General features: G+C 41.8%; 2 protein-coding genes and 1 long non-coding RNA gene across 5 annotated transcripts in view; 1 reads left to right on the top strand and 2 right to left on the bottom strand.

The window, feature by feature from the left end:
- Positions 1–3,785: 3,785 nt before the first annotated feature.
- KCNJ11 (potassium inwardly rectifying channel subfamily J member 11) lies at positions 3,786–7,211 on the bottom strand. The gene has a single exon (XM_010312206.2). The coding sequence runs from the start codon at positions 7,007–7,009 to the stop codon at positions 5,807–5,809; it is 1,203 nt and encodes a 400-aa protein (XP_010310508.2). The 5' UTR covers positions 7,010–7,211; the 3' UTR covers positions 3,786–5,806.
- Positions 7,212–7,257: 46 nt separating this feature from the next.
- LOC142602094 (uncharacterized) overlaps positions 7,258–16,181 on the top strand; it is a 53,621-nt gene continuing 44,697 nt past the window's right edge. For both annotated transcript variants that reach the window (XR_012835775.1, XR_012835776.1), the window contains exons 1-2: positions 7,258–7,535; positions 13,645–13,780. This is a non-coding gene — a long non-coding RNA (uncharacterized LOC142602094). The remainder of the gene's footprint in view (positions 7,536–13,644; positions 13,781–16,181) is intronic.
- The window catches only part of ABCC8 (ATP binding cassette subfamily C member 8), an 80,626-nt gene continuing 76,821 nt past the window's right edge, over positions 12,377–16,181 (bottom strand). The window contains exons 38-39 of one of the 2 annotated variants that reach the window (XM_075755031.1): positions 15,960–16,022; positions 12,377–13,001 (exon numbers count right to left, since the gene is read on the bottom strand). In XM_075755031.1, the coding sequence (XP_075611146.1) occupies positions 12,864–13,001; positions 15,960–16,022 (201 nt within the window). In that variant the 3' untranslated portion in view covers positions 12,377–12,863. Of the gene's footprint in view, positions 13,002–15,959; positions 16,023–16,181 lie in introns of those variants that run through there. The other variant, XR_012835774.1, reaches the window with a different exon arrangement.

Genomic DNA, 16,181 nt, shown 5'->3' with positions numbered 1-16,181 from the left:
TGTCAAGGGGTCCTGTTGCTGGCACTGGTGCTCACTGGCAATCTCTGTGCAATCTCAGCTCTGCTCAGGAATAACATTATTATGACTGTAACAACAACAATGCTATTTATACACTGTGCCTACCCTCTCTTGTGCAGAGAAAATGTAAACCCAAAACAATAAGCAGGTATTTGGCACTTAAAATAGCAAATAACCAAGGAACAGCCAAGGAAGGAAAAGGGTGGCTCCCACCTCCCAGCGTAGCATGCAGCTGCCCTACTCCCAGCTCTGGGCCTCGCCACCCTCACAGCAGCAGCGGCAGACGGAAGGGATAGGATGGTCCATGCCTCCTGCCAGGGCAAGACCCAGCTCCTGTGAGGGGAGGGAAGAGGAGACATGTTCCTCTGCAGGGACACCATCACGAGGCCTCTGGGCCCCTCCAGTTCAGGTGGGATTGATTATTTAAGCCTGCTCGGCTTTGCAGTAAGGGAGCAACTTAGGAAACCTCTCATAGAGTTGCCATCTGCATTTAATAAGTCAGGCACGAAGGTTGACAGGGGCAGTTGGTGAAGAGGGGCTGCAGGTATTGATTTTTGAAAATTACTTTTAAACTGATTCCCCTGTGCTGATTCTTTAAAGTCACATTATGTATTAAAATAGGGGCGTAACCCAGAAAAACATGCAGCGTACCGTCCTCTGTGGGCACCCACCAGTGCTAAGAGTAGGATGGAGGCAGCGGTATCTGCAGCCTCTCAAGAATGTCTTCTGCTCTTTTAATAGTTCTCCTTGGGGGGGCGTGGAGGTTTGTATCACATATCTTTCTCCTGTTGCTGAATCAAAAATAGTACACTGAGTCATTTGTTACAGGCGGTTAGACAGTCACCAGCCACATTGAACACACGTACCACCACTCTCTCCGGTCCAGCTTACCCACGGCCTCCTTCACACAAGGGTCTTCTCATCTCAAACAGCAGCTTTACTTGCGTAAGGTCTGCAGTGCTGATTAAATCCCTCTTTCTGCTGCAGCACATGCTTTCAGCAGGTTGGTGGATTATGTCCTTTGATCCAAAAATCCACTGAAATGGGTGAGAATTTTTCTACTGCCTTCCAGGAACCTTGAGTCAGGGCTGTTGAGTCTGAGATCGCCACCTTGGAATGGGGTAGCTGGCCCTGGATGAACGCAGGGCAACACAGGAACATACACTGTAATGGACATTGATCCTGCCCATTTTTAGTGGCAACACCAGTAGGACTTTGAGCGTGGGGAGAGATAAAGGTGTAAGCAGGGACCCCAAAATGCAGTGATTTTGAAGCTTCTCTTTTCCCTCAACCCAAACCCGAAGAGTTAAGCTACTTTCCCTTACACAGGGACCTGCAAAATGAAACCCAGGGAATAATCTATGCCAACTTATTAATATCCATTTCCTAGGAATAGGTATTTCCATGCTTTCTACAAGGAATCACTGTGAAAGTTGCAAGCTTGGCAATCTCACAGAGGATTTTTGTGTTTCTAATATCTATTTTATTTTTGTATTTTATTTCCTGAAGCACTTTTGTGCTTTATCCCAAATCAAAACAATCTGTGCCAGCAGACCTACAATAATTACCTTTAGGGATGACCGGTGTACAAAGAAAGAGAGGAAGACGAAGGAAACCATGAGGGAGTTAATTCAGTTTTCAAAGAACTATTAATTATTCATTAGTTTGGTATTATTAACTATTAATAACTAACCACAAGAATCAGCCGCCACAAAGCCCTGCTAACACTGCTTCCAACGGGGCTCTGTTGTGACTTGCACCTTGCTCAACACGTAGCAATATTTGCCCACTGGATTGAGCAATGCTGATCATGCCCATCCTGCAGTCTCACCTTACAGGGCAGGCTGAATTTTGACACTGACTCTGTCGCTAATCCATGCTAGTGTGTAAGCATGGATTTATACCAGCCTCTCGTATCTGCTTTTTAGGTCTCTGATCTAGCATCTCAGCATCGTCACACCTTTGCTGGTGTGAAGGGCTTCAGCATAAAATAGTCTATTACTTCTTGACGTTGTCATCCCACTGTGTCGTTTGTGAATTTTAAATGTATTTATTTTGTGTCCCTGAACTTCTTTTGCCTTAATATGCAGCCTTTTGAGCTCACTTCTGGTTTGTATCTAATTTATAGGGACATTGCCCTGCTGAAGTACACTGCTATAATACTATACTTATCATGTGCCTTGGGGGATAAAGAGACAAAGTCAGACCTTGTTATACTCTATTTTTGTATACGTATGTCCCTTGATTTCATTAGGAAACACAACATGGAACTGATACGTCCTGTGGCTATGTTCTCACCAGTAGTCACTACAAGTATTTTAAAACTATGGCATATAACATGTGTTCTCCAGTCTCGGTTTCTGATTCATAAGCTCTGTGATCTTTCTGCCCATCCAAACAGCTTGACAAACTCCCATTCGAATGCACAGAACAGTGTGAACTAAGAGTATAAACTGGTAATTGTCTACGGACTCTGAAGCGCATGAAAGGCAAATCCCATGGACACAGTTGGTTCCACCACACCCTAAAATCAGCAACGGGGCGCTACAAACATACAGCTTCCCACTTCTTGTGTCCACATCCTCTCCTCGGTCAGGGGAAGCCCCGAGCATGTAGCTCCCAGCTTCCCTCACACTGGTTTATGTGCAGAGACCATGTGGAGAGATAGCGGCGGTGGGAGCCACAGCACACTCCCCCCAGCTCCTCGGCAGGACCCCAACTGCGATGCCACCTATCTAAAAGCAGATGTAGGCTGAGACAGAAAGTTCAAAAGCCCACTCACTTTAGACTTCAACTGTGGAAAATGCCACATTTGCTCATTGCTAAGAATGCGGACTTTTCTACGGCAAAGTACAGCACTGACGCCTCCTTCAGAACCTTCCTACAGAGAGTGGGGGTGGTCAGCATAAGTACAACTTTAAGAACAACTTCAGATATTTGTGTTCCCAAATACTTTGCAAATGACAAAACGAAAGGATCCTCACAAAGAAGTAATATCCCTAGTACAAACTAAATACACTTATTCTTCCTTGCTCTGCCCCCGAAATGCTTCTGAATATTTTAAATGGTGAAAGAACAAAAGAATTTAAAATTACAAGAATCCTGAGATTCAAAATCACCAACACTTTGATTGAAATAATTCACCATGGTGACTTTAATAGTACAAATCCTGCTTTCCTCATATTATGGTGCCTCTTTATTGTAGACTTCAGAAAATTTGGCACATTCTTGTAGAAGAAGTGACATAAAAGGTGGTCCTGAAAGCAGCCCAGCAAATGCAAGCTGTTTCCTCTGGTCTCTCCCCTTCCATCTCACAGTGAACAAAGAGAATTTTCTACCTCTCTGTGCTACAGACTTCCCTGAGGGAAAAACAGGTTTGCATCAGTTCCTGAAAATAGTTGCATGGTAGTGCTGCTGAAATTGCTTCACATTTAGGTCAAATCTTGACAAGAGCTTTAAAATGCTACTAGAGCTGAAGAGATTTTGTGCAAGAACCTTAGGGTGTATCTTACACATTGAAATAAGGCACTACGAGGCTAAGAGGAAGCCAATGATTTCAAGTCACTGGAAAGCTAAGTCTAATATTTTATCTATGACTCCTGTAAGAACAGAGCAGTAGTATTGTGACAGGTGATAAAGAACAATGAACTTTCAAAGGAACAAAGGTGTCTAGGAGATGCAAATAGCTCTACTGTAAGTGTCCCTCTGATGGGCGATGGAACAGAGGCACTGAAAGGGAAAGCTGGAAAATAACGTGACAATTAGAGTCAGTCTTACAGAAGAAATTTAATCACCAAGGCATTTAATCATTCCTTATTTTTAAAAATAGGAATTTTTATGATTACAAATGTAAAATATGCCTTTCCAAATGTTCTTTGTGGATTACTTGTTAATGCTAGTTTGACTGTCTTTTCGTTGTGAAACACATACTACATTTTCAGAGCTGTTCACAGAAGAGTATTGGGAATTTGGAAACCAAACTGGCATTTATTCTTTTAACTGGCAGTCTGATAATGCTGATACAAGTCTTCATAAAACTGAAATACATAAATATTGAAAATATAACTACTATTTTATAATTTTAAAACAACCTTTGATTTTACCCCAACATGATTTCATTTTCTTATAGATGCCTGAAAATATTCCATAGTCAATACGCAAATTTTGTCACATTTTTGAATGAGTTTGTCATATTGTTACACTGACAAGTCATCAAAAGTTTGCCCTATTATTGCCCATCCAAACCATTTCAGGTGTCCATCGTGAACCACATAACACACAAGAACTTAATACTAGAAGCCCATTGAATAATTAAGTTTGAAAGTAATTTGGTGCCCTCCTGCACAGCTTGTGTAATGCTTATTTAGATTTTATTCGGACATTATCTTTTTTTACTTGAGTGGCAGTTTTGCCCTCTTAATAGCACACCGTAGTTAATAATGTTGCTATCTCCTAATAAACCTGCATAGAAATAAAATTGCTGCTGCTACCGATATCCTCAGAGAGAGGATTTGCAGCAGTGTGCCAAGAAGGATTGCTCCGATTGGCACAGTGGAACTGAGGGGGTGAACATGGCTCCTTCATGTTTGCTGGTAAATGCCAGACCTTGAATTCAGCTAAAAACCATGACAGGCACTGGCTGCATAGGGAGGTCAGAATGTAAACTGAAAGGGAATCGTTTCCTCAGCAGGAGTATATTTTGTGACACAGCATCCCAGAAGTGACCACACTGTCTTACACATCCCTCCTTTCCCCAAGCACAAAACCCTCGGCTTCTTTTACAAAAGAGGAAGGAGTGAAAGGTTTTGCCTACTGCATGTAGATACAATCTCAGCGTTCAGCATTGCCCTTTCATTTAAAATATCGATTTCTATTTATATTCCCTGATTATCTAACAGAATTCACTCTGACCTAAGGGACAGATTAATTTTTTTACTCTTATCCTATTGCCATTTGACTCTGTGTGTGTGTGTGTGATGTTGCTTCACTTCATTTAGAAATTAGAATATAGAATTTTTCCTATTTATAATTAATTTCAGTTGTATACTATCTGCTATTCTTTTTAAAGACAAAACACTGCTTACAATCAGAAATGTATGATCCAAAAAAGTATTCCTGAACGTTTTATTTTGGAAGTGTAAAGGGGTTTAAAATAAACAAAAGTAAATATTCAAATACATTTCATATTGCATGTGGTAGGAGTGGCTCCATATAATACAATACGGATAAAGCAAATTTGGCAGTTAATTTCTTTGAGACATAGAGTATAATACATAGACACTTCCAGATCTGGTCTTGTGTCATATGTATCATTGCTTGACCTTTTTGTTATAATTTAAATTCAGCCTACTTTATTAATTATTAATATTTTATTTGCTATATTGATTGTTCAAATTAGAAAAAAAAAACAGTTAAAAACTATTGACTTCAGGACACTGCAAGACCCTAAATACTGCAATCTCTGAAGATAAATATACATTTATTTTTTGAGAAAATATCATTACCTGCAGATTAATCAATGCAAAATGATCGTGCAATTAAATAGGACAGTCTGAATTGAGATTTAAAGCTGCAGACCATGATTTTCCTACTTCCAGTGCTGCTTGAAATTTCTCACACCTTTAAAAAAATATAATTAGCTTTAGATTTATCCCACAATAAATAACACCAGAACATACCTTGTGCTACCAACCTGAATTTAAAAAAAAGTAAGAGGCCACCTCAGTGTTTTGAGTTTATGAGATCTTTCAGACACAAAGCCCTAACAGAGTTTCCCAGTCAAAAGGCATCAGGAAGGCTCATCGCTTATGGTAAATTTGGGCTTTAGCTTGACAGACCTTTTCCTTATTGTTCCTTTAGGGGACAATGGCATGGTGTCCATAATGCTCTTGTCCTCCTCCAGCTGCCTAGCAGTGCACGAAGGGGTGGGCACTTTCACCGTGTTGCCGAATTTAGAGTAGTCCACAGAGTATCGCCCATCTTCCTCTGCCACAATGGGCACAAACCTTTGGCCCCAGAGGATTTCATCTGCCAGGTAGGAGGTTCTGGCTTGAGTTGTGATGCCAGTGGTCTCCACCACCCCTTCCAAGATGACGATGATCTCCAGGTCCTCGTGGTGGTGAAGGTTCAGGGGAGAGATGTCGTAGAGGGGGCTGTTCTTGTCTATCACGTGGTAGATGATGAGTGGGGAGACCAGGAAGATGCTGTTGCCCCCCACGGGGTTCTCCATCTGGATGTCAATCTGGTTGAGGGGTACCACCTCCCCCTCCAGGCTGGCAGTCTTCTTCACCACCTGCATGCGGATGGTGGCGCTGATGATCATGCTCTTCCGGAGGTCACCCACCCGCAGCATGAAGCAGAGCTTGCCCTCCCTCAGGGCGATGACCGCATGCTTGCTGAAGATGAGGGTCTCGGCCCGGCGGTGAGCCTGCGAGGTCTTCATGAAGATGCAGCCCAGCATGATGGCATTGATCACCAGTCCCACGATGTTCTGCACAATCAGCACCAGGATGGCAGCCGGGCACTCCTCTGTCACCATGCGTCCCCCAAAGCCGATTGTCACCTGCACCTCAATGGAGAAGAGAAAGGCAGAGGTGAAGGAGTGGATGCTGGTCACGCAGGGCACAAAGCTGGCTGAGGCCCCCACCGCTCCCTCTCCGGGGTCACGCTGCAGCCGAGTGCTGTGGTCCAGGTCTCCATGGGCAAAGGCAATGAGCCACCAGACCATGCCAAAGAGCAGCCAGCTGCAGAGGAAGGACATGGTGAAGATGAGCAGCGTGTGGGGCCACTTGAGGTCCACCAGGGTGGTGAAGACGTCTTGGAGGAAGCGTCCCTGCTCCCGAATGTTTTTATGGGCCACATTGCAGGCACCGTTCTTGCCCACGAACCGCGCCCGCCGCTCCCGTGCTCGGTACCGGGCATGATCCGGCACATCCTCCGCCAGCCGGGTCAGCACGTACTCTTCGGGGATGATTCCCTTCCTCGACAGCATGGCTCCCCGCCGCCACCGCCGCTCCACCGCTCAGCACCGCCCCATGCACCCGCCGTTCCGCCAGGGGCGGGAGTGTGGGGGGGGGGGACGGTCGCGCCGCGGGGGCCGAGCGGGTGCACGGCGCCGCCGCAGCCCCCGCCGTAGCCGGCCCCGGCAATACGGCGGCGGCGGGGAGGTGGTAGGGTACGCGGCGGCCACCAGGCGGCGCGGCCAAGCCCGGGAGCGGCCGAGTCCGGCCCCACTCCCGGCGTGTGAGGCCGGACTCGGCCGCTCCCGGGGTCGATATTGCGGTCCCCGAGCCGGTACCGGCCCCTCGGCGAGCCCGAAGCGGAGGGACAAGGGACTGAGGCGTTCGCGCGCGCGCGCGCGCGTGTATGTGGAGGAGCCGCGCGCGTCCGCGTAACGGTCGTTGGGCAACGGGCGCAACGGAAGGCGGTTAAAAACCGATGGGCGCCGCTTCTCAGCATCGCCCTGTGGGAAGGGAAGGGGGAAGACGAGTCCCGGATTGCTCCCCGCTGAGCGCTGGGTGCGTTTCTTTACCTTTTTACCTCAGGGGTTTTTTGTTTGTTTGTTTGGGGTTTTTTTGTTTTTTTTTTTCTGAGGAAGGGGGAGGTCGGGTTTCGGGCCGCGGTGGTGTGAGCGATCCCCTTTCCCCAGAGCCGATTTCTGTAAGTAATTGTTCGAGGATGGATTTGCCAGTACCTTCCTTCACTGACAGTGGCTGCTTTCACGAGGTGATGTGGTTTAAGGTTGAGTGATTATTCCGTGAAATAGAAAACAAAGTGGTGCTGCATTAATCTAGTGAATCGGGTGGGCAGTGGTAGGAAATTTGCTTGAAGAGGCCAAGTCCAAGGACATAATGGTTAAACAGAGACCTGGAACTAAAGGGGCTCATTCCAACTTAGAAAAATTGCTAGAGTTATTTAGCCTTGATTAAGGAAGGATTTTTCTTAAAGAAGGAGCTCATGAAATGATGTAAAGCTGGGACTGCTCAGGAAAATGTCTACTGTCCAAATAGCAGTAAATGTTGCAAATGAATGATCTACCCACAAATGGTTACCCCACAGTGACATGAAGTTCCAGACAGACATCAAAATCACCAGAAGAGGCAACAAAAGAAAGCAGGAAGCTAGAACTTGTGTGTGGCAGTATGATGTCTGTGTGTGTATAAATGCATACATGAGCATGTGTATAAGAATGTATTGTTCATGTGTTTACTTTGATTTAAATATTTTGTTGCTGTTTCAGTTTAGCCACTGAAGTTGTAGAGTGGCTAAAGCATCCTAGGATATTACAAATAAGAGGTTTTTTTCTTTAGTGCCATGGATTTATGATTATATTTTTCTGATTGTATGTGTCCATGGACTTTCCCTTCAGTTTTGGCTCTAAGTGCTTTGGTACATACTGTAAGCAATTATTGACATTGATTGCCTGGGCAAGGTAATTGCCCGGTTGATGGTTAGGAGCCAGCCAGTTGGGGTTGAAATTAACTTTCACCACCTACAGCTACTTACTGTGGCCCACTTAGGGATTTCACAACAGTATTTTCAAGTAATCTCTCTGAACAGTCATTATAGGTCTTGTAATTAAATGATTACTATTACTTTAGACTATTTCTGGGTTTTTATGTATGAATAGTTGTATGTCCTTGGACACAACCATTCTTCTCGGAGGGGTCAGTTTCCCAATACTCCATGCTTTCTCTTGTTCCGGATTGTCTTTCTTGCTGCTTTGATAAATAAAACTAAAATGACAACAAAGCGCCCTGGTACCTGGCTGCCAGACCACTGAGCTTAGCCGGAGATACTTCCCCTTCCTCTGTATCGCTTTGACTGCTAGACATTTTTTTTGTGCTTGTTGTGAATATGTCACCTGCACCTACACTTTTACTTTAAGTACATGGTTTATATATACAATTTGACTTAAAAATATTTTAACTTTTATACTTTTCTTTCCATACATTTAAAAAAACACAAATGGATGAAGTATTTTGAAGATTCACTTGTCAAAGGTGGGGTTCTCCAGCTGATAGCAGCTCCTAGTTACTTCCAGCATTTTGAAGTGAGCACAAAGAGGATCTATAACACCATGTGGTTGGTAACAGTTCACACTTTTGCAGAGATGAACATAGGTATTCAAGAGGCAGTCATGCCTTCCTTTTGTGCCATTTTTCCTTACGCTCTCTTCTAATCGTTGTATTATGCTGTACCTTTTCCTCCAGAGGGCGGTAACTACATGAATGTAGAATAGGAAAAAAAAATGTGTCAGGGAGGAGTGTTTTAAAGGGAAAGGTAAATTGCTTCATAGTCTGGTGCTAGGAACAACCCATGGAGCTTACTGCAGCGAGGGGTGTTCCATCAACATGCTCACCATGTTGGTTTTAGCAGTCCTGAACTCTACAGAGCTAGAAGGCTGTTTCCTTGCTTCCACTTCTGTTCTTTATTGGGACTGCCATTTGCCACTTCTTTTCCTTCACCTCTGAGCACTTGTTGGCTGAGATGGAACAGCAAAGCAAGTGGCTTCTGCTGAAGAATTTCTAGAGCAGAATAAAAAGAAGCCCTGTCTTTGTGGATCAAGTGACAGATACTTAAAAGAAGTGTCAGATTTTCTGAGTGAGCCAACATATTTGTGTTAAGAGCTGCTGAACAAATTGGGCTCACAGGAACAAACAATCCCCCCCTGAATCATGAGGGGTAAGTTTTTCCACCCACAAAGAGGTTTTACATTTCAAAACTCCATCCTGCCCCAATTTATCCTAATTTTAATGGCCATCGAAGAAGATACTACTATAACCGTTAACTTAAAATTTAGTTGGCAGCGTGGTATTATTCTGCCTTTAGAAGCAGACCATTCTTTCAAAGGTAACACAGTGTTAGCCTAATGTGAATTAAGCCTCACAAATCACCTTGCTGTATGAGTGGGTAGACAGAAGAAAAGAGATCAGAGTTGATTATGCAAAGCCACAGGGAAGGCATGAGCAGAGCTGGGTTGAGAGCTAGTGCAGCAGGCATGGCTGCGCCTCCTGGCCTTCCACAGAAACAACATTCCCTTGGAAATAAGTAGATCAGGATGAAATCACCATGCTAAGGCAAGGGGATAAATGCTATAAAGGTTTTTGTGTAATGGGAGCGCTTAATAGAAAACAATCAAAATAAACCAGACCCTGGTTGCATCTCCATGGGCAGCCTATCCCACTAGCACCTTTGGAACTGAGCCAAGTCCCATGCCAGAGGAGAAATAAAATCTGGAGGTGGCAGCTCCCCTCAGCAGCTTCACATGGCTGCTCTGAGGGTGTCTTGCACACATTCTAGTACAGTACTTTGCTTAGTAATGTGTCATTGCCATGCAAAATATTTTTGTGAGCCTGATTCAATAGCAACTTCTGGAATGCCTATCTCAAGGAAACAGGTTTAATGACTCAGATAATGGCAGTGAGCCTCCCACCACAAAATAATTTTCTTAGATACTGCTTCTGGTCACTGTTGAGACTCTAACTCTTTGGAGTTAGGGGCAGAAACTCCCTGGGACTTGGCCACATATAAACAAGACTAGATAAAATCTGCTGAGGAAATGTGAAGTGTATTTTCTATGTGGTAGCTAAGAGGCCTCTCTGTTCAGACACATATCTTTTTAATGGTACCACACTGCTGGATAAATAATCTTTGGATATGAACCAACTCACCCTACTCTCTTGCAAGGCTGCTTTGTGAAGTATAAGCCTCATTTACAATGGAAATGTATGACACTTATACTTTGAGCTCTTATTTCTTAATGCTGCAAGACATAATGCAGTCTTCTTACCAACGTGCTGTGTCCTTTATTCCCTTGCATTCCTCTCCAGGTAAGGTTGTTAGAAGCTCATGGAATAGGAGCTAGTCCAAATTGCAGTATCAAATCCCAGGCACTTTATTAAAAGTATATGAAACCTCACTTCTCTCTATCTTTCTTCTTGCCATTAGGATTTACGATCTTTCACAGATAGCTGCAAAGCTTCTGAGGATCTCTCTCTGCAGCATGAGCATGAGATGGCCTGCACAGTGGTGTTTTCCTAAGGCTTTACAGGATGAGATCCTGCCTTAGACCAGCACTGGGCAGCTAAGAGACAGCACACACAGTAGCTGTAGTAGAAACCTGCTCTGTGCTCACTGTGCCCTTCCGCCACCCAGGAAGGATAGTCACCTGTCTCCCATTTCTTCTCTTAGCCCTAATGGTATCCCAGGGTAAAAACACACCAATAGTTCTGCAGCTGTTTTTTCTTTGACTCTGCCCAGCAGAATTATTCCGTGGAGGAGAAGGTATCTCCCAACTGCCCATTTCCCCTCTTTTGCTGTAGTAGGCAATGGCAGAGCTCATGCATTTCATTTGCCTAACTGTATTCCGCCTCCCCACTTACACCATTGTTCATCCTACACTCTCCTGTTGGTTTTATGTTCTCTGGCCCCAGTTTAATGCCCTTACCTATTACACAAATAATAGCAGGCAGATGCTGCAAATACTCTGCTGTGAAACTAGTAACACTAAACCAGCAAAAACAGTTGTTCAATTTTCCTTGCTCTCTGCTGCAGTGCTAGAAGTAATGCATTAAAAAAATACCACGTACCCCATGAGAACATTGAGATGTCTTTTTCTAGAAAATAAAACCTTTTAAAAAAAATCCAAATTAATTGAGCAGGCTAAAGAGATTAAAAACGAGAAAGGAGTTTTTCCCCAGTGCTAGAAATTCTTCAAAAAAGGGAAGAGGACAAAAATTAATGTAAAGCCAAAGTTGCTTAAAAAATAACAGTGAAAAATTGTAGCCTACCATTGGGTCACTGATGTTCTAACTTCTTAGCAGTTCATTAAGTCCTGGAATGATTCTCACAATGAATCTATAGGGCAGGGATAAATAGTTGTCCAGCCCAATTAGGATAATTTCAGTGGTTACAAGTTATCTTAATAAGTATACATAATATATTGGTAAAGATCACAGTGAATCTAGAGACAGTGTGACAGTGGGTGAAATATGTGAAACTAGGAGACAATGAGTCAAGCTCTCACGGCTCTGAGCTACAGTGAAAGGTTTAATACTGTTTATTTACCACATTTGGAGATGTAATTTTCAGATGAATTGGTACATCTGTACTGGTCTGGAAACAGCATGCATTATACACTGCTACTTTATCACAACCTGCCGCCTTTTAGCTTCCTCATAGTTTGGGAGGGAGTCTGGCTCAATCCTGTTTGGAATCAGTATAATATGATTCAATGGGGGTAGAGGTGAGGCAGCGTAAGACAAACTAAAAGAATTAGATTGTGATTAATTTCTACAAGGTATTAAAGGAGAGCAAGATACACAGGCACTATCAATAAACCACAATATAAAAAAAGTTTTATAGATTTTATATTTAGATATTAAAGCTTTACAGAGTCATATGATTAAAAGAGATACAAGCTTTTGAGAAATACCTTTGGTATATAATTTTTCCTTCTCCATTTAGTCAGCCTGAGCATTACCTACAACAGGGCTATGATGCATAAAAAAATAACATGTTAATAAAATGACAGGAGACATTTAAGAGTTACATAAAAACTCCATGCTGGCTATGTTTGTTTGATGTGTATCCTGTCATATTTCACCCATGTAGTTTGTTTCAACCATATTTCACAATTCTTTGGTAGCAAATAAAAAGAAGAGTAGTAGTATACAAAAAAGGAAAGTACATGGATAATTCATTCATGTTTCAGATGAAGAAAAATGGTTCACTTTATTAAAAAAGGAAAAGCTCAATTTGTTATGAAATAGTATTTATTTACAGGTATTTTACATTTTTAGAAAATAATACAATTGTACTTTAAAATGCTTCATTTATGTTTATTACTTATCTGCTTGTACAAAAGAAGCAAAGACACTGTCTTCTTGTTCTAGCAGAACCTCAGGCTTGTCATATTCCAAAATAACTCCTCTCTTCATTACAATAACCAAATCTGCATTGAGGATTGTGTGCACGCGGTGCTGAAAAACAAATAAAATGCCGTTCACTGTATCTATCAAATATATTCCAGGATAAGACAGACTTCCAGAAATTAATTTTCCTATCAAGTTCAAGTTTGATTAAGGCTACTTATCCTACTTTTCATCCTAATTTACTGTGAAAATACTGCAGATCAATAAACGGATCAAGAGCCACGTGGATATTCAAGTACCTAAATTGCACATAGGAACTTGAATATGAATTGTCATATGAGTTCAGACTACACTGTCCCCTAGCCCAGAGTCCTGCCACCAGATGTTGCCATAAGAAGGTAGCCAGGAAAAGTGGGAACAGGGCAAGCGAGTGTGGGGTGCTGCATGCGGGTACTCTTCCCACTCCTGGACTACATCTAGATCAGGGGGGTTCCTGAGCTTGGTGTGGTTTGTCTATTTGTAAAACCAAATAGATCTCTCTTCTAAGACCTTGCCTATGTCTTCTCTTGAGCTTTCATAAACGTTTTGCATCCACATCCTTTGGAAAAGGTTTTTCCAGGCTTGCTCCCCACTGTGTGAATAAGTATCCCTTTTGTATGCTCTGGGTCTTGCTGCTCAGAGCTTCATCTGATGCCTCTTGCCTCATGATTTTGCAGACCTCTCACATGTCCTTATGTTGTCCTTCTTCCAGGCAGAAGAGGCCTCACCTACTCAGCTGCTCCCCATAAGGAGCAGTTCCACACCTCCAATCATCCTTGTGCTTCTCATTTTTCAGTTGTAACGTCATTCTGGTGACGAGGAGGCTGGAACTACACGCAATATTCAAGGTATGTGTGAACCATGGACTTATACAGTGGTCCGATGTTTTCTTTTTTGTTCTCTACCCTTTTGCTAGTAAGCCCTAACATTTGATTAATTTATTTTATTAGGAAGAAACTTCCCCAGCTTTTTCCACAGTGAATACTGAAAATAATTAATTTAGCTTTTCTGCAATACTATTATCTTTCCTGAGCATTTCTTTCATGTGTTGATCATCAAATGGCCCCATAGATTGACAGACTTCTGCTCCTGGTGTGTTTCAAAGATTCATGCATTCATTATTAGTTTGGATACCTTCCAGAAGCTGCTCTCATACTTTTTTTTTTTTTTTTTTTTTGGCCTGCCTTATGGCATTTTCATATCTAACACCCCAGAACTTATGATAATTTCTGTTTTCTTTATTTGGCTATTAATTCAGCTTTTACAAGCATGCCTTCTTGTTTCTAATAGTCCTTTTTATTTGTTTAGCCATACCAGCTTCTTTCTATCTTTACTCAAACATTTCCTAATGAATAGCATGCATTGGCTCTGGGATTTTTGAATAAAATCCTTCAGTACTTTCCTTGATCCCTGTAGACTGAAATTTTCTTTACTTCCTCTTGTAGCTTCCCCCTCTCCCTCCTAAATATTTTTTGGTTTTGTTTTTAGCAAGCTTCCTCATTTTTACAGAATTCCACTCTTTAATGTTGAATGTAACTGCATTGGAGTTTTTGGGTCTGCATTACTCCTAATCAGATCTTGGGCACCATCAGTACCAAAACAAGTCTTTTATTTCCTTCTGTGGCTTTCTAGCCAGATGTTCCATGAAATAATCGCTTATGGCATCTACAAATCTCATCTCTGCTGCAGTCCTCCTGTGACATTTATCCAGTCCACAGGCAGGGGGAGGGGACTGAAATATCACATTCCAGTTGTACTTCCTGCCCTTGTTGTCTGATCTCTTTCAGTATAATACAATCAGTGCTGCCATCCTGGTAAGGTAACATAGATGATAATATAAACCCAATACTACACTCTTCCTATTCTTATTCTTCATAAGCACAAGTTTGGAATACATGGCTTTCTCAAAAAAAAAAAAAAAACAAAACCCCAAAACAAACCACTACACAACGTTGCCCCCCCCTTATGTTTTTATTACAGAGCATTTTAAATATAAACCTGTGTACTGTGAACCACATTTACAGTTGGAAATAAAAACATTAAAAGTAAGTTTATTCCAAAATGCTGTTTGTTTGAACTGTGCAGTTTAAAACTCACTAAAAGAGAGTGAAAGACTAGTAAAACTTTCTCAGCCTACCCCCAAACAAACTGAAAAAGATACATAAATGCAAAATGCAGTGCAACTCAGAATTTTCATGCAGATAAATCAGGAAATTTCATGCTTATGATTCCTTTGCTTTCTTTTATAATGACACACTGAATGGATATCATAAGATAAATCCAATTTTCCATTACATATTTGCTAAGGGAAATTAAAAAGATATTGTAAGATCACTGAGCATATATTTCTTGACTTGTGTTTAATTTTTAAATGTTAAGAAGCATAATGACTTTATTTCACCTCCCTGAAATACGCGTATTTTTAGAAAATAAAGGGCTGGAAGATATGTATTGCTTCTGACATACCTGTTGAGCCAACTGCTTTGATTCAGGTCAAATCTTTCACAAACAATTTTTTTATAGATACTCAAGATCTTTGTATAATCACTTCAAGAACATGCAAACTTAAGTTCAATCACTGTCAACAGGGATGGAATGTTTATTTTTAAAAGTTAGTAAGAATCTCATTTATTTGTTTAGATTCTGAAACATAATTGCTTTATCCAGTGGCAGTACTATCACACAATTTTAATTGTCCTCAGTTAAATGATTACTGTAGTTTGATTTCACAGTAGTCAGTCATATTCTATTTTAAATTAGCCTAAAACAGGTAACAGAAAATAGACTGCACACTTACATTACATGCCTTTACAGGCTATCAGTCTTAGCATCACGCAACACATTTAAGAAGCTGATGTTATATATTTAAATAGTAGTTTAAAATGGAAAAGAAATCTTACACTTAAACACCACATTAAAAAAAGATTAATGGCCAAATTAACACATTTATTAACTTTGACAAGAATTGACTAATGTGGCACTTCTGATTCTTGTTTGCATTAGAACGGCAGCAGAGACTGTACTTACTGCTATTGTAACCACAGTACGGTCAGCAAATGCAGTCATGACTACCTTCTGGAGTATGTTCTCCTGTGTAAAGAAAAACATTTGTTGCTTTTCAAACAACAGAAGTTACACGAGACACACAGACACTAAGAAGGCTTAAGCAACTACTGGTCATTCCATGCTTTTATTGATCCTTTGTTGCAGAAATGACAAATTAACTACATGTCAGAATAAAGTCAGAGC

Source organism: Balearica regulorum, chromosome 5 (genome assembly GCF_011004875.1).
Source record: "Balearica regulorum gibbericeps isolate bBalReg1 chromosome 5, bBalReg1.pri, whole genome shotgun sequence".
Lineage (NCBI taxonomy): Eukaryota > Metazoa > Chordata > Aves > Gruiformes > Gruidae > Balearica > Balearica regulorum.
Note: the sequence above shows the minus strand (reverse complement) of the source record. Positions and strands in the feature narration are given on the sequence as shown.